We start from the raw sequence: 26140 nt of genomic DNA on the forward strand, positions 1-26140 counted from the left end.
GCTGCACGATTCAAAACTAGCCAGAGTTTTTTTTTTTTTTACATTTTTAGTCACACGTAAACTGGTTGCCGGGATGCACGATTTAAAACTAGCCAGGGTCATTTTTTTTTTTTACAATTGTAGTCACACGTAAACTGGTTGCCGGGCTGCACGATTTAAAACTAGCCAGGGTTTTTTTTTTTTATTACATTTGTAGTCACACGTAAACTGGTTGCCGGGCTGGACGATCGAAAACTAGCCAGGGTTTTTTTTTTTTTTTTTACATTTGTAGTCACACGTAAACTGGTCGCCGGGATTCACGATTGAAAACTAGCCAGTTTTTTTTTTTTACATTTGTAGTCACACGTAAACTGGTTCCATCTTAGAGCTTATTAAATATCTACAATCAGTTTTGCATAACCCTCCTTAATAAATATATATTTTGACACATAACATCTTGGCTCTCAGTATGCTGCATTTAGTAGGAGTAATTTCGTGAAGGGAACGGAAATGTGTAACTACGGTGCTGCCATCTGTGGCGGATGGCGCGAACGAAAGTTCACAGAGGCAATGAGAAACTTTATAGTAATAACTGTTTAACGAATTTCGAACAAGATGGGCAGTATTTTAATAGTCATTCCTCGTCAAATTCAGGTTCCAAGTCGGGGTTTAGTTTTTTTTTTTCAAGGTTGATAATTGCAGACATACGTAAATACATATTTTTTTCGTTTTTATTTTAAAAAAACCTTAAGAAATATTTGTAAATTACAGACACTAGTCTATTCGAAGGTTGCAGATTTGGGCTTAAAATGTACATAAACACTTATTGTTACCTAAAAACTCAATTTGATTTCAATTTCACATCAAACTAACCTGAGAAAAACCTGTATACAATTATAAAGTGTGAAATTATTGTACCAGCTATTAGAGTTGCTTATTCACATAAGCAATATTCAGCAACAGGCATTAATTTTGTCATTAATTCATTGGGCCAAGATTTTATGGTGTTATTTGAAGAACAATTTCATTTTTAAAACAGAATATTTTGGTGTTATTGTTTTTATTTCTAAAAATGTCTTTATTCATAAAAATAATGCACTATTTAACAAAAATTAAACTAAATATTTCTTAGTACCATTATACAACAAAATCATTAGTAATTACAATAAGCATGTCTATAATAGAACTTCTCAGAAAAATATATCAGCAATTTTTGTATCTTTGAAAAATGTGCCAACATTATTAATGAGAAAACATGTTATTAATAAATGAGATGCAAGATCAAACAACGTAATGTCAATTTCTTTCCGAACAGTTTAGTTCATACATTTTGGTACAAGAAATAGCTAAATAATATATGACACATCCAATGAATTTACAATAGTAAAATATTAAATCTTTGTAGTTTAAATTGAGTTAGGTCTAATTACTAATTTTAAAAATATTTTTAGTTACATTTCGGTGCTAAATGGTGTATTAAATGGTATTTTAATGTAATATGGTGCATTAACACTTTGTGGTATTTTTGTTTTCTCACAATTCACCATATAATATTGTGCCTATATAATTCAGAATGTCATTTTATTAAAGAAAAAATTTTTTTTTGTACAGTTCAGATTGACTGAGCCAGTAGGAATGCAGTTACTGTAATTTAAAATGGCTATGATTCACGCTAATCATTATTTGACCAACTAGAAAATTATTAAGAAGTGACGGTATTGAGAAGTATCTTGGCTCAAAATGTTTTTATCATACACAGATTTGTGTGGTTCTGGCCCTGAACTAAATTTCAAACTAACTTATTTTTAATGTTTATATTTTTTAAAAAATGCCTTTAATGTGTACATTGTTTAGTTGAAAAACAAATATTACAATATTTTGAATAGCAGATTGTGTGCATGACAATTAATATACACAAACAATTCTTCGAGGAACTTAATACTAATAATTACCTGGTGAACCAACTTCAGAACTTTTTCAGGACCTTACGAATAAATTTTATTATGACTTTTTAATATCACCGGTTCATTTTTATGCTTAATAAGCAACTTTGAACATGATGTCAAACAGATCTTCTATTTACAGGAATACATCAAATGTTACAGAACTAAAATCTTTGCAGTAATAATTCCCATTTCCACAAGTTTCAAGTGAACAGTCACCAAATATTTATATTTTATTTGTGAAACAATAAACTGAATTTAGGCAACAAAAAAATTTCAGCTTAGTAAAGACAAAAACAAATGCTGAAAATTGAAGTTCCGTGACTTCCAGCACAATAACTATTAATTTGGGAAAATTTTAATAGACGTTACTGTGGCCATAACTGTAAACATGATCTGTGCGTACTGGATAACTTGGGACAAGATTACATGGTGTATTGTGATAAAACCAAAATAACACAGAACAGCCTGTCAATACTCCTCATAACAACGAAATGCCAGTTAATACACTACATAGCATCGAAATGTAAGTTACGTGTATCATAGAATTAAAGCATCATGTAACCAAAAACATAATTTAAATTTTAAAAAGTAAGTAAATTTTAAACGTTTGAAATTCAATGAATGTCATTATTTTTGGACAAAAAATTGTACCGAAGTGCACAGATTTGAAAAATTAATTTTTATTTTATTTTATTGTGCACCTCTTATTGAATCACTTCAAAACCACAAATGCCCCCATTTTTTTTATTGTTCTGAATGTACGTACCAATCATTAGACCGTACAGCATACAAATACACTATTTCAGTGTAGCTAGTATTAAAAAAAAACAGTATTTATAAAATTAAAAAAAAAAACAGTACCATCAAAATCATGTTTTGAAAATGAATTTGGACTAAAAATAAGAACCGTAAAACCATAAAAACCTGTCTGCACGTACAACTTGTAAGGTTTCATGGGTTCTATGAACAATATGGTTGTGATCTTGTCCTGTGGTGTCAGGGTAAGTCAAGTGCTGTTCCTGTCGCTCGGGTCCCGCACTGTGGCCCGTTGCACACACAGCGGATTTATCCGAGCGGACACCGCACAGTCGCTTATGGTCGGATATTTTACCGTCGCTATTGGTCGGATATTTCACCGCCGCTGATGGTCGGATATTTCACCGCCGGCAATGGACGGAAAATTTTACGTCGGTACCAGCAGTTGTAGTTCTGGAACGAATTTCAGTTCAGTTGTGTAGTCTGAAATCAACCAAGAGCAGCTCCTAACATTGTTGTTATTCCGTCGTCGAATGAGAAGACGAAGAAAGTTCATGCAGGAGAGTTCACATCATACTGCCCAAAACAAGAGCGGTAAAATCAGCTGTGTGTGCAAACGTGCATTTGATCACGTAGGCCACTACTTCGAAGCGACGGTAAAACTTCCGTCGGCTCCTTTACTGATCGTATTTTTTTCCGTCGAATGTGCAAGCTCCAATGTACTACAGTGGGCTACTAGTGGAACGGCGGCGACGGTGAAACATCCGCTCGGTAAAATCCGCTGTGTGTGCAACGGGCCTTCTGTGGTGCCAGAGGGTGACGCGTGTTTGTCGCAGCAGCAGGGGCAGCGTGGGGGACGCGAGCGCGCCGCGGGAGCAGGGCGACGCGCAGGCGCAGTGGGAGCTGCAGAACGCGGGCAACTTCCGGCGCGTGTACCCGCCCGGCGACGGCGGGGGGCCCGACAAGTACCTCAGGTTCTTCCAGCAGAACGCCAGCTCCGTGTACCAGGAGACGGCGGCGTCCCGGGCGCGCGACGAGTGCACGAGGCTGCTGCGGGAGGAGCTGGAGGTAGCTACTCCGCTTGCCAACACCACCACGTTCACAGAGTAGCTTTTCTGTCACCAAGATTTATATTTGGCTTGGTACGTCCCCCGTTGTTCACGAAAGCAAATATACACAGGTAAATAAATGCCTACACATGCGGTCGGCTACCTGGATGACTTCGACTTGTGTGAGCATGCACGCATTATAAGACTTCATCATGTTGAACCTCCGTCCTTGGTGCTCGCACAAATCTTTCTGTTTCATCTCGGCATGCTAAAAATTTCAACCCTCAACGCGCCTATACAAAGATCAGTTAATCATCGGTTCGCGTGCAACTCTGAACACTGATTCACGCGCGCATTTGAAGTCCCAGCCCTGTCGCGAACTGCTATGCTCTCCCGAAGCAGTACTTAAGTTGTCTGAGCTGTGAGCAGAAGAAGATCTACGTGACAATGGGTAAGGCTGTTCCTAAAATACACTCATGTTAATAAAGTGCTAGTGAAAGCAGTTTTAAATATCCACACTTTTTGTATCTTCCGTGAGGTCATAGGTTCTATTACGAGGCCTGTGTCGCCGTCTTCAGGGTGGCAATGGAAACTGCTGAAATTTGAGACAAAAAATGCACAGATTTTCTTCTTCAACTCTGAAGCGATCACAACTCGTAAGCCAAGAAAACAACTGAAATCATCTAGGTTGTCCTCCATGTGCACCCATTTGTTACATGCCTACCTATTGCTGGTTCTGGTAGCGTTAGATCATGGTTCGTATCCCCTTGCGCAATCAAAAATTAAGGAGTTTTTAAGGACCCCTTTACTTCACCCCCATCATCACTATCAAGAGACAGAAACTATTTGTAACATAGCAAAATTTATCTCAAGAAAATAACAAATGTTAAATAGTTAATGAAAAAAAAATTCTTTCGTTGGTTAGTTCAATTCTTACAGATAAGTCTCTATTGTCCAGAGTTATCTGATCACTAGTTACATTTGCAAGTTCAAAGTAAGGTAGTAAAAAAAAATCATTTTTAGTACCTATAAAAGTGCGATACAACATACGAAAAACTGATTCAAAACGATTTTTGTACATGAAATGTAATCTTGTACCTCGAAATTCACCAATTGTACCTTGTGCCTGTTTATCATTTATTTTGTTGATAACAAACAGTTGTAGCGGTCGGGTCCGCTACCACCAATTTCGCGCGTCATCGCGGGCGTCGGCGCACCTCCCCCCTTCTCCTTCCCCTTCCTAGTGTGTTTTTGATTTCTCCTCGCCTGGGGTAGGCGCTTGCGCGCTGTGACGCGCCGATTTAACTCATTCGATGTAACTTTTCCGTATTTGAGGCGTTTATCTTGTGTGGACATAACGTCCCTTTTGATGGTCCGATAGGGACCACGCACTGTTAAGCAGGTGTCGCTTGCATTTTTCTTGGCCTTGAGAGATGGCTTGCCCACCTCAATATTCATCGTGTGTTTTCTTTGTCAATTATTAATGTCACTATTAAAATTTTATAACTATTTATGCCATTAATGAAGTCTGTCATGCTTTTTCTCTTTAACACGTCAGTATTAAAAACAAATGTTAATCTTAATGTATTTTCAGTAATTAAACCTGCTCCCAAACACCTTACCGCAGTCCCAGCCATGCTATTGCCCTTCCTCCTCGCCTTTAAGCCCTTTAAGCTTTCACAATGATTATTAATTAAAGAATTAAGCACCACAATCCTCCATGAGATACATTTTTGTATGGGTTTGACATGGAGATGAATGTGTTCCAACAAGCAGACTGAGACATCTGTCAGCCACGCAGCTGTTAAAGAGTGGTGAAGTGCGTGGTGGCTGCCGGCAGACGAAAGCGCGCCTCGAGGCCACCAGGCGAGTCGGCTCGAAGCCGCGCGACGCGGAGAAGACGCGCTCGGAGTCGCCCGGGTGCCAGGAGCCAGGGCCCTGTCGCACGAGGGTGCTGCACACAGTCGTCAGGAGGCAGGCGGTGAGTCGCACGGCGTGCGAGGCATCGGGCACAGAGCCCCGTGTATCCCCTTGCACTGTGGTTTGTGGGGAATCAAATCACTAAAAAACCTCCACGTCTGCGGGACCTGATGGAATTCCAAACTTCACTTTAAAAGGCTGTTCACATATATTGGTTCCTCTACTTGAATCTGTTTGATTTGAGCCTTAAAACCCAAGATTTTCCCGATGCATCGAAATACCTATTCATACAGGTGGTACCAAACTAATGGTCTCGAACCCATATCACTAGTACTTAAAACCTCGTATACGTGACCTGATTGACCATGCATTCTGCTAATCGGGTTCTCGATTAAAAATGTAACATATTTTTTTTTGGGGGGGGGGGGGGGAATAAAACCCAAGCCCGCGAAGTGTAATTCATTAGGGAAGGGACAAGAAGGGAGTAAAACTAAAAACTACGTATTAAAAGTAGAAACGAATGGACAAAGAAATGGACTAGAATTGCTAGTGTATAAATTTCTGTATTGTATAACCTAAATACATTTGAATTTGATTATCCGGGATTTTTGCGCATCCGAGCTGACCTTCCCCCACTATCACGGTTAATCAAGGATCTACATTATTTTATAATTACTACAAATTAATATGCAAACAATGGTTTTTAAGGGCTGACTGTCGTTCACAGAGACCTTTAAATCAAGTTACAAGTTTAGGGTCCCTTCAAAAATTCAAATTAGTAGTTTAATACATACATTATGTAATATTTCACTGTTATAGACCTATGTCTGTTCAAGAAAAATTAACTACACCTATACCTCACTTAGCGCGACTAATTCGTTCCTAAAAATGCTCGTGTTATCCGAAATCGCGTATTCTGAAGCATTAGTTTCCATTAATAGCAAGGCTAATTTATTTAATGTGTTCCAAAATTGTATAGGAAAATATACTTTACGTAACATAAATGCGTTGAATAACACTCAACTATAAATATGTCACACCATTTATCTTTACATGCCTCCCATCGCACTTTGTATGACAAATACGACACCACGTAACGGGAGATACCGATTTCACGGCCCGGTTTGTAGCCAGACGACAACGGTACGACACGGCGGTATTCGCACGGACGTAAAAGCATTTGGTACTTTACATTCCATAGCCGCAATTTAACTTGTCATTGCTGATGTTTGTACAACAGCCGAAAGCGTAGACAGACCTGCGCGCGCATCTCTTCCTCCCTTGTTTGGCTAACTGTATCCCACGTTACATCAGTTTTATCTCAATTCACCATATAATCTTGTCCCTAGTAATAAGTATAAATAGAGCAGTTATTTATTATTTAGCCCGATGGTAATTCAGGATGTGTCACAAGAAACAGTGGCAGATAGTCAGCTGACAAGGTGTAATATTGATGATCAAGGGTCCAACAAGTAAGCAAGGCTTGAGTTTATTCCAAAAAGACATTGAGCATATATCCACGAACAACCTCTCCTTACATAGGTCAAAGCCGCCAAATAAATAAAAGGTCGACATCAGCCTGTGCAGAAAGTTTGCTGAGACGTTAGCAAGCTACTTAGGAAAACCATAGTTAGCATTAACCTGTCACAAGTAAGTTTTATACCTAATTGAACTGCATCTTACACTTTCAGGTAAACATTTTCTTTCAGATAAAATTGAAAAAAAGGATGTGCTTAGAATTGAAGGTGTCTCAGATTTGAGCAAATACAATATTTTCCCATAGACACCAATAAAGATAGCCAGTGTCTGCTGGTGAAGAGGTAGACCCAGATTTGAATTTTGTGGGGCTTTTGAGTAGTATAAAATACCTAACAGTCAGGGGCATATACAAGGGGGGGAGGGAAAGGAGATGAAGGATGGGGCACATAGCCTCCAAAAATCCTAAAAAATCTGTTATTCCCGACAACCAAATGATGGGATTTGAAAGAAAACAACGGGCAAAGAGGTTTTATCGACCACCCAAATTGAAATTCTGTGTTTGCTCTTACTTGGAGTTAAACGCGAAAATTTTGAGAAATAAATAGATTTTTAATATTTTGTTGTGGAAAAAGAAAATGCAATATTTACCCAGAAAGTGTAGCAGTCCAGCACCCAGCAGTAAGAGGTTTCTGGCAAAAAAACAACAAATAAATAACACACAATATGTAAATATGTGTTCCTATAGGGAATAAAAAAACATGCCACCTGTTCAAGGTATCGATTTTAAAAATGCCAGCACCAAATAAAACTTTGTTCAAACACAGACATGCATCGCAGCACTTGACAAAAGTTGCATGCCGTAAGTAAACAATATTTCATGCATTCGAGATAAGTCGAACGATGCGGTTAAAGAGTTAAGAAGCTATTTTATTGCATTTCTGACATTGCCACAGGTATGGACTAGATTATGTGTCGTTATCTCTAGTTTTAAGCCAGGAGGGGTTATAAGGGGGACCCGTAGGACTGCCACTGAGAGGTGAAGGGTATCTCCAAGACCTTCTCTTTCCTGACCATCTGTCCACAGCAGACAACCCGTCAGTAGCGGTGGTGAGCGATCCAATCACCACAGAACAAAGAAGGAGATATAGAAATGCAACTCTTTCAGTGGAAACTGAAACCATGTTTCGCGCGACATGTGACGACATCTGTTGGGCGGGCCCATAACTACTAGCAAAATGAAAACTCAAGATAGAAGTTTTAATACAAAGTTTTAAGGTTAAAAAATGTTTTTTATCTATGTGACGATTAATTATTTAGTAAAAGTGATTTCAACCATGCGAAAAACAACTACCGCTATTTTGATAATAAAAAAGCCGTGTTATATATAAATGAGTAGGAGATGCAAAAATTTATGGTATGCCACACCGTAAAATATGTGGCTACCAAAATAGAGTGAATTAATCTTCACTGGTTTGTTTGCCTGATAATAGCTCATGTATTACCTTCTCCTCACCATCAATGTAGCTGTGTTAGCAATATATTATGAAAGCTACTGTCTAGCAGGAGGGCCCAAAACTACTTCAAAAAAAAAGGGGTTGTCTGTAAAGTCGGTTTACGGACGATAATTTTACGTGACGTCATAAGAAAACAATGATGAAAAAATGCATACTTTTTGATTTTCAAATATTATTTACAGTTTTTTGTTTTCAAATTTAGTTTAAATAATTTGTTTAAATATAATCACGAACAATTACCTAATTAAAAAGCCCGCCTTAACCTGTTTGATATTATAGAAGATTTTCTCGCACAATGGTTTGGCCGGTTCTCGCACACTCTGGGCTCAGGCGGAACGTGACAATTTTTCGTGCGTGCGTGCAGCCGGCGTTCATCCGATTTATAAGACCGTTATCCACGTCAAAAAAAAACCGGGTCTCTCAGGTCTCGGCAATTGGAGTTCCTCTCCCCGTGCCAACCAGGGGTGCAACAAATAAATTTCCAAAGGAGGGGGCAATATACCTTTTTATAAAGAATCATCGATCGCCCCCCCCCCCCCCTATTGTAGCGGGGGGTCCGGGGGTCCTCCCCCGGAAAAATTTGTATTTCAAAGGTGGAAAATGGTGCTATTTAAGCAGTTTTATTATCTAAAAATTGATTACACAGCACTTTCTTTGCCACAGTTTGCCCCCACTTCAAGGTTTCAGAGGGGGGGGGGGGGGTGGCAAATACCCATGGCCCCCCCCCTGTTGTTGCGCCCCTGGTGCCGACCGCCGGACTGCCTGAGGGGCGCGCGGCGTGTGTTTTGTCCGGCAGGCGAGGAAGGAGGGCGCGCGGACGGAGGGCGACCCCGCTGCCTGCTCGTTCAGCCCGGAGCCCATACGGGAGGAGGAGGAGCAGAGCCGGCTGACGGCGCTGCACCACCGCGAGATGCTGGTGCACAGCCAGGGCATCGTGAGCGTGGTGCGCCTCTCTCGTCCAGCATGGACACCGACACTCAGGGGGGGCAGCAGGGGGCGAGAGTAGCATTTCGCCCCCTTCCTTCTCCCAGAATAAATGTTTGGTCCCAGTAGTATTTTTTTTCTCAACCCAGTAGTTACAAATTTTTTGCATTGGTGATCACAACTGATTAGAAAATCATATATCTATTGACATTAAATTCCATGACCGAAGCTTAGGGGTAGGTAGATCTCACATGGGTTAGGTTATTCGTCAACCCACTACACACGATATTTTAATCCATAATATTTAATACATACTACGTCATAAAATTCTTGGAATGGTATATTTAATATTTTGGTTCGGAAACTCATTAAATAGCACAATTTTGCATCTAAAATTCCAAATTTTTTCCGGAGGACGGCCCCCGGACCCGACCCCCCCCCCCCCCTCACCCCCCGGTTCGAGGACTGAGGTAAGTGTGATACATCTTTTCGCACCCCCCCCCCCCCTCTTCATTCATGAAAACGTTCCGACGTCCCTGCTGACACTGGTGCCTTTCGTGCCCAAATGCCTACTTTTTTTTTTCTTGAAGAAACAACCAACTAAAGAGTTCTACAGTTTAGTTTACCAAACTTGAAAGGCAGTTATTTTTAACTACTAACCAAAGACATAAAGAGATTCAATTTTGTCCCAGACTTCTGTGCTGTAGAGTCCACTAATCCGGACAATCAGTTAATCCAGACCGTATTATTTAAAGAAGTGTAAATTTTAATCACAAATATGTTTTGTTGCGTTAATCCCACACCGGTTCGTATGTGTGCTGTAGTATTAAAACTAAAATCAATTTTGTTTTAAAAAAAAGTTGAGTTTTATATTTTTACCTATCTAAAACATGTATTAAGTGCATTTTAAGACAAGTTCTGTTTGATATGAACTTTTGGTGATCCGGACACGCACTGGTGTCATCTAGTCAGGATTAGTGGGACTCTACTGTATTTTGTTAGTGTATTTTTGCGTCTTTTAATTGGATCCTGTTTTTCAAAATCTGTGAAGATGTAAAAAAAACTGAAATCTTCAGACTTTATATATTTTTTTTTATGTTCATTCAGTTTTGGTAAATTATACATATCTCCAGTGATAATTAATAAACAATTTATATTACAAGGAATCATACATGAACATGATAATTACAAAACATTTACAAACACTTATTTTGTATCTTACATATCAATATTTCTAAATCAATTGAAAAAATTAACATATTTTTAATAGTCAAAAATGTTTACCCGCTCTTGACATGAAACAGGTGAAGGAGGTTCTCCATCGGAGTGAGAAGTTCAAACGAGAACATGCAGTGTTGTTTCGCCACTCGAACCACCACGTGGTCCCTGTCAAGTTACCTGCCTTGCAGCAAGCACCTACATTTGTGAGTAACAAATAATATACTCCCTTTCCCTCTTTTTTTATGTGTAAACATCTTAGCTCTCTGTATACGGCATTTGGCAGGAGTGATTTCGTGAATGGAAAGGAAGTTGAATGAACGTAAATGTGTAAACTCGGCGTTGCCATTTGTGGAAGTCTCTGGAATCTCAAAAAGATGGCGGAACCGTGTGATTCATCCATATGTATTGCTTTCGTGAACATCGCAGAATTTACACCACGCGTAGGCATTAAAAAATACATTAGAATCCTTGCTTTACAACCCTCAGTTAACATTTAAATTTAGAGATAGTGCAGCATTCATCATGCTGTGGAGACAACAAATTTTTAGCCTTCATATATTCGACGCCATTAAAAATTAAAAAAAATATATTGTAATGAAATGTTTATTGTCAAATCGTAAATGTCGAATTAGCTCAATAAGGTTATGGTTTGATTGTAGGTAGGTAGTATTTACAGACTGATTTCTGTCGTTTAGGCAAAAACAAATATACAAACATATACATAATGTTATTATAGTATGTGTTTTAAAATGATTCAGGTTAATATCTCATTTTAAAGATTTCGACGTTAAATTGTCTCAGAGTTTCGTATTATTAGCATATTTTCAATATGAGAACAGATGAATTTGCTTGTTACTGAGCTTAGATGTTGCACATTTCTGGCGAGTAGATACTGAAAGACTAGCTTACATTTTTTTAATACCATCTACCCACTCCCCTTACCCTTACACTACTGGATAACAACTAGATTATTTAATCTGAAGAAATTTAAGTTGATTAAATCCCATACTAGCTTCCACAAGCAGACTCAGTTGTATTAATAGCATTACTACATGGATGGAGAGAAATTCAAAAGAGAAAGTTTCTTTGTAAAACCTACCACCTGGGACAAAAAAGTAAATCAACAAAACAAAAAAATGGAGAAGTATAATACTATAGTTTTTTACAACATTGGCAATATAATTAATACCGAGGAATCATGTGTTGCTTGAATCCAAGGCAATGTTATTCAGCATCCATGAAGAATACGTAGCAACAGCAGGGGAAAAATGGGATATAATTAAATTAATGAATGTTAGATACAAGAATTTTAGCAGTAGTTGTTGGTGACTAAATTAGTAATGACAATGATGAAAAACAGTTACTGAAGAGAAGGCCCAAAATGGAGCTGATTTATGAAAAAGGTTTAAAATTAAAATAAAATATGATACAAATTCTAATTTAAAAATAATTAAGACTTGGTTTTTCAAAAAAAAAAAATAATAAGGAAGGAGACCAACAGGTATGAAAAATATGGTTGGATTCAAAAAAGGTGTTAAAAGAATCACAAAAAATAAAAACAATGTAAAATAATTGGTTAATTAATATAGGTCTACAATTCAAGTACAGCTCCCCAATTGTTCTAAGGCACATACATATACTGATTACAAATGATACAATTATGACAGTCATTAAATTGTTGAGAATTATAATCAGCTACGCAATTAAAACAATGTTTAACTAATAGCATGGGTCATGACAATATTCAAATTACATTAAAATAATAAAGTAAATCAGTTAAATAAAACCTTATAGCAACTAGGTTTAGGCCCTAGAATTTATAATTATCTGGTACACATTAACCTACCAGATGATAATGATAAGCATGAGCGAATATCAGAAAAAGCTAATTTAAGTTGCCGGGTTAAATTATTAACTAATGAGCATTACCCAGTGTTGTAGATTCTTATAATAAACCATTGATCTGTTAGAAATTCGCTCCTTAACTCAATGCGAAATTCCATAAATATGTCATACGTTTATAGTTTCTTAATACTATTCAATCACAGCTTATTATAGCATCTTGGGTAATGAAATATTGTAAATGAACATGCTCAAAATGCTTAAATTCAGTTCTTACTTCATGTACAATGCAAACAAAATGTGTACATTGGTGAGATCCGTATTAACATTTTCTTCAAAAACTGTGTTCATTGTAAACTTGCAAGCATTGAGCGGCTAAGGGAGTGTTTCATCCTAAGACAGCATTGTTCTCTTTACGCCCAGTAATGTTTGTGGTTTTATGTTTACAAGATGGAAATTTCATAATCATTGCATAGACTTTTGATGAACACGCTATGCCACATATACAAATTTATTTTTTATTGGTTATCAATATTTATTCATTCTCTTATGTTAACCTTTGTTACGTGTAAACATTTAAGAACCGGTACCACATGAGTTGTTTCCTTTTTGGATATGGCAATTAAGGAAATAAATGATAGAGGATGAGCTGTCTCTTCCAATCTGCCAAAAACTTATTTTTCTTTACATTTGACGCACTGCAGTGTAGTATCCTCAAGGGTACAATAAGAATTTTGAGTGTATCCTGCCTGTAGGCTGCCATAGCTAAGTGCAAGTGCATCAGCTAGTCTATAATATATGTATAGCATTTTTTTAAAATCTATTAGTGAATATCTTTTAGTTATTTTATATTGTTAGAATGATTATGTATGTACTTTTTTAAATAAGTATTATAAAAATATTCATATACAATAATTCTTACCAGGTATTTTTACTGCAGCACTTAGTAATTTTTTTACAAGTTTCGCTTGTAAAATACACTAAAAATGGACTTAACACTAATACTTATCATGTTATGAGCAAATAAATCACTGAAAATATATTGTTACGATTTACCGCGGGTTCGTAAAGGATAGCCCAATTAAATTTTTTTTTACACACAGTTTTATTGATAGCCACTACTTATGTCACTTACAAATAATCCTCCAAAATGGCAAATAATCAATTGCACTTAAAAATAATGTTGCTTCCCTAGTCACTCGTTTTTACAATCCACACACCTCGCTGGGCCGCACCTCTGGCGCAACTCTCGCCGCAGCACCCCTCGTGTATCTCCGCCGCGGGACTCTGTATCCACACTCCGCCGCCACCGACGCACTTGCCTTCGCCGAGGATCCGCCCGACGCCTCGCTCGGAACTTCGCTCGGGACTTCGCTCGGCACTCCGCCGCGCCCGCGACACTATCGCCCGGAACTGAACTCTCTGCCCTGGAACCTTTGTCCAGGCACTTCACCGCTCTATCGCCCGGAAAATCTGCCGCGGGAAACTCACGACTCCACTCACTCACTCCCTGCCCTGGAACCTTTGTCCAAAGACTTCGCCACTCTGCCGCACCCGCGGCACTATCGCCCCGAAAACTCCGCTGCGGGCAAGCTCCCGCCTGAACTCTGACTCTCCACTCTCTCTGAACTCTCTCTGCTGAGGCCGACGTCCTCTTTTTATATATCAGCCGCCATTTCTGGAACTCACGAGCGCGGCCGGGGCCAGTCGCGTCATTCCGCGCCAACACGACGGCAGAAATCTCTCGAAACACGTGTCGGCGGCTCGCGTAACTCCGCAGCTGTCAGGTTTCAGTTACGTGTCAAAGGCAAGGCGCCGCGCGGGGAGTGGGGGGAAGGAGGGGGGAAAGCGACAATCCTTGTTATCTTCCAGGCGCGTGCGGCGCATATCATGTTGCGGCAACCACCAGCCAGCTCTGCACCTGTACGTGTCCCGGCCTTGCTCACGTTCGTAACAATATACATTAATACACAAAAAGTGAAATATTGCTAGGTGTAAAAGAATAGTTGTTACAAAATTATTTTACGATGTATATTTTGAAAATGCAGAGATATTAATTCTTCTGCATGTTCAGGAGTCAAATTAGATTTCTTCTTTACAACTTTTTAAATGATTTTTCACTGTTATGCAGTCTGAAAAGACTAAGTTTTTATGTTTCTTATCTTATTCACCTATGACAACATTCTGTGAGTCAAATTTTCCTGTTTGTGTGTCACACTTGTGTTGCAAACAAACATGAACCTATGCCAACCCTGAAACTTTTCCCGTTTGCAGATGCCACATGCTCCGCTGGACAGGAAGAATGAAGAGGCTGCGGCTCTGGTCATTTACCCGACGTTGAAGGGTGGGTAGTTCGAAAATGACTTGGCTGAATTCCATATTCGCAACCAAATGAAAATGTTTTATAATAACATAAACTCTTTTAACTTTAATGCTTGGCTTTTGTAAAGATGGTAAAAACCTAAGAACAGGGAGACAGGCAGTAAGAGAACTTCACAGTTGATTCATGCTCTTACAGAACAAATACACTTTCACAACACTTATTCCGAAATTCTAAACATACAATAGGCTCTCATAAACTGTTTTGCAATGTGTTTGTAATAAGTATTTATTTTTAATACTTGTAATGTTTAAAAATTTTTTGGTTTTATGAAGTTCTGCTCAAACTCAAGTAACTTCAATATACATGGTCTGTTGTTAAACTAGGGGAGGGTGGAATTAGAGTCGAATTTTCAATACCGACATTTCTATTATAATAAAAGCTTTGAAATTTTAAATATTTTTTCCTTAATTTTTTTAAGGTTTAAGTACTTCATGTACATAAATTTAAGACAATTGTTTTACAATAGCCTTGTTCTGCACAGAATCACATACATTATGTTATTTACAAAGTTTCAACTATAAAAGTAGGTATCATCAACTGCACTGCTACCAAAAAAAAAAAAAGGACAATATCAAAATTTAATTCCTGTGAGAGACAGGAGATAAGCTAAATGCACAATTTTAAGTTGTTAATGTTAAACATTAATGTTAAAACTTGTATCATAGATGGTATCTGTAAGGGAAACTAGATGATGTAAGGTTGGTAGTCGTTGAGGTAAGAAGTACAGTATGTAAAGGAGTAGGGAATAAACATAACAGTATCACTTACATTGGAAAAACATATTTTCATTTGAGAAATGGCAGTAGCGTATCCTCAAGGGTATAATGAGCAGTGTGAGGGTGTCTGGCCTGTAGTTTTCCGTAGCTAAGCACAGGTGTATCAGCTATATATAAATATAATATATAAATAAAAATGTAAATTTTCAAAATATTAAATCTCTGAAAGTTCTTCCCTGCTTTTAAATTTTGATACAAAATTGCAATTGTATATGAGCATGTTTTTATATACCTATGTCACACCTGTGACATGTAAAAAATTGATTAAAATATTAAAATATATAAATTAATTATATGTTTGTCTTCTGTTTGGTAAAGGTAAAAATAGGAAGATACATAGTGATACAGAGGTATAGCAAGATAGAGAGAGGGAGATATAGAGTTATATATAGATATGGAGAAACAGGTATATATTAATATATATATATATATTAATAGGGAGATAGACTGATATATAGATAGAAATATAGAGAGATAGGTATAGAGTAATATGTGTACGGATATATATATATATATATATATATATATATATATATATAGAGAGAGAGAGAGAGAGAGAGAGAGAGAGCTATAAAGAGAGATAGAGGAATGTATATACATAGAGAAATATTGTGAGATTTATAGAGGGACATATATTGTTACGATTTACTGCGGGTTCGTAAAGAATAGCCCAATTAAAGATTTTTATAACACACAGTTTTATTTACTGCCACTATTTACATTACTAGCTAATAATCTAAAATTCAAATTAATAAATTGTACTTTAAAAAAATGTTGCTTTCTCCAGTCACTCGTTTCTCACAATTCACACGCCTCACTGGACCGCACTTCTGGCGCAACTCTCACCACAGCACCCCTCGTTGTCCTCCGTCTCAGGACTCCGTCTCCGCACTCCGCCGCCGCCGTCGCACTTCCCCTTCGCCGAGATCCCACTCGACACCTCGCTCGGAACTTCGCTCGGAACTCCGCCGCACCCGCAACACTATCGCCCGGAACTGAAATCTTCGCCCTGGAACCTTCATCCAGGGACTTCGCCACTCTATCGCCCGGAAACTCCGCCGTGGGAAAACTCCCGACATCACTCTGAACTCCACTCCCTGCCCTGGAACCTTCGTCCAAGGACTTCACCACTCTGCCGCACCCGCGGCACTATCGCCCCGGAAGCTCCGCCGCGGGAAGGCTCCCACCTGAACTCTCTCTCTCTCTCTCTGAACTCAGACTCCCTGCCCTGACGTCCTCGGGCATATATATAGGCCCCGCCGCAATTCCAGAACTCACGAGAGCGGCCGGGGCCAGTCGCGTCTCTCCGATTCGTCCCGACGGCAGAAATCTCTCGAAACACGTGTCGGCGGCTCGCGCAACTCCCAGCTGTCCGGTGTCAGTTACGTGTCAAAGGCATGGCGCCGCGCGGGGAGTGTTGGGAAGGAGGGGGGAAAGCGACAATCCTTGTTATCTTCCAGGCGCGCGCGGCGCATATCATATTGCGGCAGTCGCCAGCCAGCTCTGCACCTGCACGTGTGCCGGCCAATGTCACGTTCGTAACAATATGATAGAGAGAGATACTTTATACATGTGTACCTACTTCAAATAAATTACAAAATAAAATTGAAAAACACATGTCAGGCATTAGGTAATTAATATATAATACTTACAGCATATTTTAAATAAAAAAGGTTAATAATTTATAATTATTTTTTATTGTTATAATGATTATGTACTACGTATGTAATTTGTTAAATCAATATTATAAAAATGTTCATACTCAAGAATTATTACCAGTCATTTTTACTGTAGCATCGAGTACTTTTTAAAAGCTTTGCTTGTAAATACACTATAAATGAGATTATCATTTTATAAGCAAATAAATCACTTTAAATATATACATTAATATACAAAAAGTGAAATATTGCTAGGTGTATAAGAATTGTCATTACAAAATTATTTTAAGATATATATTTTGAAAATGCAGATATATTAATTAATTCTTCTGCATGTTCTGGAGTCAAATTCTTAGCACTAACTTAAATGGGAAGAAATATAAACCAAAGATGCTATCTTGTTATAACTATTTTTACAAAACTTGAAATTGGCATTTATTGAGCCAATAATAGTGTATCAATATGATGGCAAAGATGACTACAGAGTGACTAAATTATGATCAAAACGTGAATAAGCTGTCAACAATGCAACATCATAACACTCAAACAAGTCAATTGTGCACTTTATTATGTTCAGTTTGACTACAATACCCGGTGAACCAATTTTGGGTCCTATTCATTAATATAAATTAAATTTTCTTTTTAATTTTTCATATCGTAAGGTATTTTACATTAAATATATATAAACAGTAAAATCAAACATGAGCAAATTTAATACGTAAAAAAATCTATTTGCAGGAATGTAGTGATTACATATATATATTTTTTTTAGTTATAGGGCTAAAACCTTTTTTCAGAGATAATTTCCTAATGATCACATTTGAAAGTCTGGAAGTATTTATTTGAATGTGCAACTATAATCTGAAGTGAGCCATAATGAAACAAAATGCAAGCTAGAAAAACGCTTCTGGAAATTAAGGTTTTATAACTTCCAGCACCCTAACTGTTTGTATTGGGACTTTTTTCCATGACTTTCGTGATCAGTCCTCCATATTCCTTACTTTTTATTGTGCCCTGGAGGCACCTTGGTTGTGTGCTTGGTAGACAGTTCTTCATGCATTCAGACCATTGCAAGAGAGTCACTTCTACCCTGCTGGTCAAACTCCATTAAACCACCAGTGGCTCACAACCTCGTCGCTGGAGTCTGTCTGGATTTGCGCGCAAATTTCAAACAGGCTGGATCCTCACTCTAAAACCGCTTCAGATAACACAACTGCCCAGGATGACGGAATCAAATAGGAAGAAATTATTTATAGACAAAACAAAGTAGCAGAGAAAAATTCTCAAATGGAAAGCTGCTTGTATACTGGAAAAGTTGTAAACTGTAAATTTGTCAATAAATATGCAATATCACAAAATGCATATTTACTAAAAATGACTGTATCTGCTCACCAGTGACATTAAAACTTACCGGATATACCATTAGATACTGAAGTTAAAAGCATTTGTGCAAATTACAATGTTTTCCTTCAAAGCACAGTAAAGTAAAAATGGCAGCTCAATACCTAATATAATATAATATGGGATGAATCTAAAGAAAAATACTGTGGGTACCATTTTATTTTTATTGCGTTAAAATAAATCATTTTAATCGAGTTCAAAAATATAACTAGCTTGCAATTCCAAAAAAAAAAAAAAAAAGTTTATTTCCAAAATGTTTATCACAGATACTTTAATTATACCTAAAATGTACATGTTATATCGACGTATAGCATATTATTCTATGAGTTGGGGAACTTGCTTGTAAAATTTAAATATAAAATAGAAGCCAAATTGGCAGATTATAGTACAGTCAAATGGCACACCTAAATGCGTCTACGGCTGTTGAACGCTTTCCAATTTACGAATCAAAATTCCAACGCAATATTAAATTGTGTGTGACAGGAGCACAAATCTGTAGGATTCAAAAGGTGGGCCCGCACTGCCAGAGAGTTTTGCATGCAGGGTTAACCAACCCGAGTCATCTCTGGATATACCAAGTACTTATATGTTGTATACTGCACATATTTTTCCCTACATTCGTGCAATAAGCATAAAACTTTAAAATATACAGAAAGGTTTTTAATAAAACATTGTTTAGACATAAAATGTGTTTCAGTCATGCTTTTGCAAGTGTAAGTGGGGCCCATCGGTGTAGGGCTTCTAAATTCCAGGGGGTGTGGGGGGTGGGGGGGCTGGCCCCCAGGGATCTACGCCCATGGTAACATCATAATTTCAGGCCACAACATTAATTTGGCCTTAGAAGAAAGTCCCACCTGTAGTACCATTGTCCTTTGGTTCCTTGGAAACAACTTCCTGGAGCAATATTAAATTCAAATTTCAAATTACAGTTAGTCCTCATCTCGCCGTATAAATCCATACGCCCCAAAAGTCTTCGGTATGCATAGGAAACTGGCAGTAGGTAATTCACAAACGACCATATTCTTCGTAAGCATGGTCAAAGGTTGCAAAACGTCACCCGTCACCATAGCGACCGTTACCAATCGAACGCAAAAATTGTTCACGCGTGGATCGCTGCTCACACCATGTTATTCTGTTGCCACACTAAATTCAACTCTCTCACAATGCACGAGCGCACTTGCCAAGACACATTACCTTCAATTGTTTCTGCACTTCGCCCGCACTACTGCCATCTAGTGGGTCATTATCAGACCACTTAATCTCACAGTTCATACACTAGCACCCAACTATCCAGTGGCGGATTTACAGGGGGGCACGAGGGCACATGCCCCCCAGAAGGTAATAATATGCACTGGATAATACGACTTCTGAAGTAATAAACAGGTATTATACTAGATCCGGACTACCGGTGCCCCACCCAGAAGTCAATTTTGGGCCTGCCCCTGCAACTATCAGCGCATTATAAAGTTGAAATTATGCAATTTTATCTTTGCTCACTTTACCTATTTATTAATTACAAATTACGTAAACCTAAAAGAATACCAATTAAGTATAAATTGAAATAAAACTACGATGTACAAAAAAATTAGTTACATTTACCTACCTACCATTCGAAGACCTAAATGACACCATTCGACACCTTGTAAAAAAGTATAAATAAATTACAACAATACTTTGTGGCCAAGGAATGGGCCACAGTGGCTAGTTGATAAGCTAATTGCACACCTGTGGATGTGTGCAGGACCGGAGACCAGTGTGTCGGAGGATGCATCCCAACAGTGTTCAGTCCTTCAGAGCCAGAAAGGTAAGCAGAGGAGCTAGTTAAACACATAATATACAGAATGTCCATAAAAGAATGTCCCAGTTTCAATGATACATTATAATAATTTAATCTAGACAGTTTTCAACAAATCATACATCAAATTGAACGTAAACTTTCCTAGTTTTTGTTAAAAATGTTCAATATGTGCACCTGTGTTATACGGCACACATATAACCCAAAGTCCAATTCTTCCCACACTTTGGTTAACAAGCTCGGAGTAATGGAAGAAATAGCCTCTTCAATCCTGTGACTCAACACAGCAAATCATTAGGTAGCGGTGAAACGTAGACATAATATTTTATAAAGCCTCAAAGGAAAAATAAATTGCATGGCATCATGTTAGGTAAACGTGGAGGCCAGCAAAAAAAAAAAAAAAGAGCTCTGTCATCTTGACCATTACGACCAATCCAATGGTCCAGGACTCTGATGATCAATCACTGACGTACAAAGAGATTCCAATGGGGAGGGGCTCCCTCTTGAAATTTTAGATTTGCTCTTAGCAAATTGTAGAAAACTAAATGCTTTATGCTTAGGAGTTGTAGGAGTTGTCATTTTGCATTAGTTCGCTCTGCAAGCGAGAAAACAACAAAGCAGTACTCATGCATGCACTTATATAAAACTGTTTGAGTTACTCTTTAATTGTGAGCTTGAACCAAAACTCTATAACGCTTACAGTTGATACTATTAATATGTATAACTGGGAAATTCTTTTAAGGACATACTTTTTTAATGGTAAGCAGACCATTAAAGCAAGACTTTCAGAACAATACGTGTTGTTCTCTAGGAGGATACGTTTCATATTTCACGGGTATGGTTCCATGATGATTTTTGAAGAAGAGAACTGAATCAAAGATGCAACATGATATCACAGACTTTTTAAAGAGTAACTCTCATTTTTATTTTCCTTTCTTTAGAGAAGCTTATAACAACTTATTTTAAATACCATTGGACAAAAGTTAATTTTCTTTGGGAAATTCCGTAAAAACTATATTGACGTTCGATAATCCGGCATAGCTGTGATCCCAACTGTGTCAGATTGAAGACCTTTAACTGTACTCAATAATGCTTGGTGAGTCTAAAACTTAACGGAAATGTCCAGACTACTTATTTCTCAAAAAGCAGGACATATCAGTAGCTGCGATTAGTTTCCAATATCAAATAAAAGAAATAATTTTCTAAATTATTATTTTTTTTGCTTAACTCTCTTTTAGTAATTATTCACTTTAACGTAAACGCCGTGATTATACTGTCGTTTAGTTTTCCCTTAAGATTTTCACAGCCATGGGCGCAACAACTAAATTTCCAAAGGGAGGGGGGGGGGCAATATACCTTTTTATAAAGAATCATAGATCCCCCCTATTGAAGGGGGGAGGGGGTCCGGGGGGCCTCCCCCCAGGAAAATTCGTATTTCAAAGTGGAAAATGCTAATATTTAAGCAGTTTTATTATCTAAAAATTGATTACACGGCACTTTATTTGCCCCCGTTTGCCCCCCACACTTCAAGGTTTCAGAGGGGGAGGGGGGGGGCAAGATACCCTTCGCCCCCCCCCCCCCCCCCTCTTGTTGCGCCCCTGCGTCACAGCCAATGCTGTTTGGAATCAGCCGGCGAATGTCTCCGGAAGCGAACGCCGTGTTCGCGAGCGACGGCACCACCAGGTGCACGGGAGACAGATGCAGACGGGAGGACCCCCTACTCCCCCGGGGTGCGTGTCGCCAGGGCTGGCGGTGCAGTGCAGCAACGCGCCGCTCTCCTCCCGGCCGGCGCCGCTGCAGGCCGTGTGGGCGGCCAAGCACGACTGGCGCTCCACGCGCGCGCACAACGCCCGCGCCCACACCAACAACGCCAAGCTGCGCCAGCTGTACCAGCGCCAGTCCAACCACGTCCTCTAGGTCCGTATCCACGACTCAACATTGGCCTTCAGCCATTGCTAGTTTCCACCACATGTCGTACATAAACCATAGGCGTAACCGTGGGGAAGGGGGGGGGGTTAGGGGTTCAACCCCCCACCCCCTTAGCACCAAATCTTTAATTAATTTCTTATTCATCACTCAAACAAATTTCATATTAAAATTAATAAAATTTTTAACATTACAATATTTAAATTTAAGTACCGAAAACTGCTAAAATAGCTATATTTTACACCTTAAAATCCAAATTTTTAATTAATTTCTTATTCATCACTCAAACAAATTTCATATTAAAATTAATAAAAATGTTAACATTACAAAATTTAAATTTAAGTATCAAAAACTGCTAAAATAGCACTATTTTACACCTTAAAATCAAAATTTTCCCGGGGGAGGACCCCCCCAGACCCCCTGCTTTAATACGGGAGGGGGGGGCATGCTTCTTAACACCCCCCATACACAAATCCTGGCTACGCTACTGACATAAACGACAAGAATGGACAAGAAAGATACAGATGAACACAGTAGGCTTCCTAAGAGACAGTTGCAAAGTTTCAGGAACGGACATCTGTTCCCGTCATCTTGTCCGTCATCTGATGCATGCCCATAAAAAATTTTTTTAGTCACGTCGTGTAAAACCGTACCATTGCCGGCGGCCATCTCCCACTCGAGGCTATCCAAGTTTCCATTCCCGGAGAGTTCGAAAACCCTAATTGTTTAGTAGACGGGGAACCTGGCAGACACTGCCACCAACTTATTGATAGGGGCCAGAATTTTTGTGACAAGATTTTGAGAGTAGTTATGTGTTAAAAATCTGCAGCACTGTCTGCATTTTCACATTTGTTGGATTTTTTTTACACTTATACGTCCACTTTCAGACACGCAAATCACGGCAATTTTGTGCAGAAGCAAAATTGTCCCGTCTAGACCAGTCAAATAAGACAATGGCTTCTCTGTGGATGGCAGCCTATCACAAGGATAAAACCGCTGCTACAGAAATACCTTATCACAATCTTATGAGCAATCATTTTTTTTTTTACGAAAAGTACCTGCTCCTAATAGCTATTTGGGTTTTCTCTGGGACTTCCTTTTCCGCGGCCACCAATGCATTCCGTAGCTGCTCCATCTCACTATCATACCACTCATTCTTCTATAACGAATTCAAATTTGACAAGTTTATAAGCCATAATACATTAATAAAAAAAAATGTGAGCGAGTCTTTCAGTACTCACCAGTGATGTTTGAACATCTCATCAACAAGCAAATTCGGGTGCTCTCATGTTGTTCATGTTGCAAATAAACCTACAGTATGAAACTCGGTCAAAATATTTAACATAGAATTCTTTAAAATAATGCTGAGTGTGATAAATAAATTGATATTAATAAACTATTCGCTTTTCAAATACTAAAAATGCTGGATACGAATCATATACAAGGGCATCTCTAAAATATTAACATGAAACAATTTAAAACACATATTATAATACTAAGTAGGCCTATATGTTTGCATATTTGTCTTTGCTTAAACAACTGAAATCAGTCTGTAAATACTTCCACCGACAAACTTTAACCTTATTGAGCTGATTCAACATTATTATGTAATATTATTATATTATGTTATTAAAAAAAAATTTTCCTCCGGTGGCGAGATTCAAACCACATCCCTTGAGGTTAAGAAGCGCATTTTCTGCCGCTGTGCTATTAAGCCAATTGGGAATTTGGAAGAATATGTTTTATTATCATTGTAATGCCAGTTTTCTTAGGTATTTTAGAACTTGGATTACTTTTTACTTTGACTATTTTAGTTTACTAAATATATTCTAGAGTAGTTTCACTAACATAAAGTTTCATTTAGCACAAAAAATATTACGTATGTACCCTAATGTTTATGAAAGTGACTGTATATACGAGTTTATATTGCTATACGTGGGTTTATCACCTTTGTGTCACATTTCAGTTTTCAGCTTCTGTTCCATTTTCACAAAATTACTGCTACCAAATGACGTATACCGAGAACTACAATGTTTACACATCTAAAACCATCACCATGCCAAGCAGAATTCCACATTCCCAACATCATCACATAAACAAGCAACCAAATACCACCAAATTTCCACATTTTTTGGTGAAATAACTGATTAATGGAAACCACTAATAACAATTTTTTGTTGTGCCTTAAGAGAGCTTAAGAGTGTTGTGAATACAAACAATCTTTTGGCAGCTACATCTTTGTACTAGCTACACATTTAATGTGTTCATACATTAATACATAATCTCATTGTTTAACAAGCTATTTATTGCATTTAAGTTTGTTCTACAGCATAGGCATGCCCAGACATTTCCATTAGGAAGGGCCCTGCTAAAATTTTAAATCAGAAGCCGAATTTATAATGTTAAATAGCCTAAATACATTCACTCATTGCCGTGTTTATATTTTTGTGCAGTATCAACAAGATATGTTTACTAGTTAATATTTATATCAGTATAATTTTAAAAATCTTGAAAATATGTTTTTTTTTCATAGACAATGTTTAAAGGGTACTTACACATTTCCCCCCCTCGAATTTTTTAATAGCTTGGTTGAGATCTACCTTGAAATGAACTTCTTTTTAGTGAATGCAAACACAGCAATTCAGACAACAGAACTTTAACAAACCTCTTAAATTTTTTTTTTGCTTGGCCATTTTACATTTTAAGGGACCTCGTGTTTTAAATAAACTAAGGCAGCTGTATTTCCAGAACGATAAAATGTTGAAAAATATTGTTAATTAGCACGCTGCAACACTGAAAAACAGTTTGAGCGTCACAGTGGCAGGAAAATACAAATATTAACGAACGCATTAGAGAAAATGCCGATCTGATTGATTACATTAGGGGGGGCCATGGCCCACCTGCCCCCCCCCCCCCCCCCTGTAGGCACGCAGCAGAGTTTAATTACTAAAAATACTATTGGCATCAATTTAGAAAAAGTAAGCTCTGTATATATATATTTTTTTTCTATGCCATGGATTACAATTAATTAATATTTTCAATTAGTAAATGCAGGGTAATTTTTTTTTCATTACCATGGAGACCTGTTATTTCATATTGTTTCTTAAAATATATAATATAAAAATTATGTTTAACTTACTCTGACTTTACTTACAAACAAATAAATATGACCGTTTTCAAGCAGTGATAATTTTTTTCTGTTAATCCTTTACCACATGTCAAAATTACCTTTGTTACATGCTTATTAGTTATACTTGCGTCATATTTACTAGCACAATACTTGCACTTGTACAACTAAAAAAGTGCATGTATTATGCAAAGAATCGTCATGATCAATAGGAAATTCAAGTAAAAACACTTCCACAATTAAAACAAAAATTTGTTCACTAGTGGGCATTAATATTTAATGTTTAAATATACCCTTTTAATGCTTATGTATAAATATTAAGAAAAACTATCATAATAATTAGCTAAAACACTAATTTATTTTGATATTGTAAAATGTTGAAGGGGAGAAACATTGACAACTTTACACAAAGAGCTTGTGAATTATATTTCCTATTATTTGTGA

General features: G+C 37.8%; 1 protein-coding gene across 1 annotated transcript in view; it reads left to right on the forward strand.

The window, feature by feature from the left end:
* Positions 1 to 26140, forward strand: part of LOC134535450 (tubulin polyglutamylase ttll6-like) — a 58047-nt gene that overhangs the window by 24071 nt on the left and 7836 nt on the right. Inside the window, exons 11-17 of the mRNA XM_063374562.1 lie at positions 3521 to 3749; positions 5571 to 5711; positions 9440 to 9586; positions 10872 to 10991; positions 14905 to 14974; positions 20590 to 20652; positions 22388 to 22560. Coding sequence (XP_063230632.1) covers positions 3521 to 3749; positions 5571 to 5711; positions 9440 to 9586; positions 10872 to 10991; positions 14905 to 14974; positions 20590 to 20652; positions 22388 to 22560 — 943 coding nt within the window. The remainder of the gene's footprint in view (positions 1 to 3520; positions 3750 to 5570; positions 5712 to 9439; positions 9587 to 10871; positions 10992 to 14904; positions 14975 to 20589; positions 20653 to 22387; positions 22561 to 26140) is intronic.

The sequence above is a fragment of the Bacillus rossius genome, chromosome 1 (genome assembly GCF_032445375.1).
Source record: "Bacillus rossius redtenbacheri isolate Brsri chromosome 1, Brsri_v3, whole genome shotgun sequence".
Classification (NCBI taxonomy): Eukaryota; Metazoa; Arthropoda; class Insecta; order Phasmatodea; family Bacillidae; genus Bacillus; species Bacillus rossius.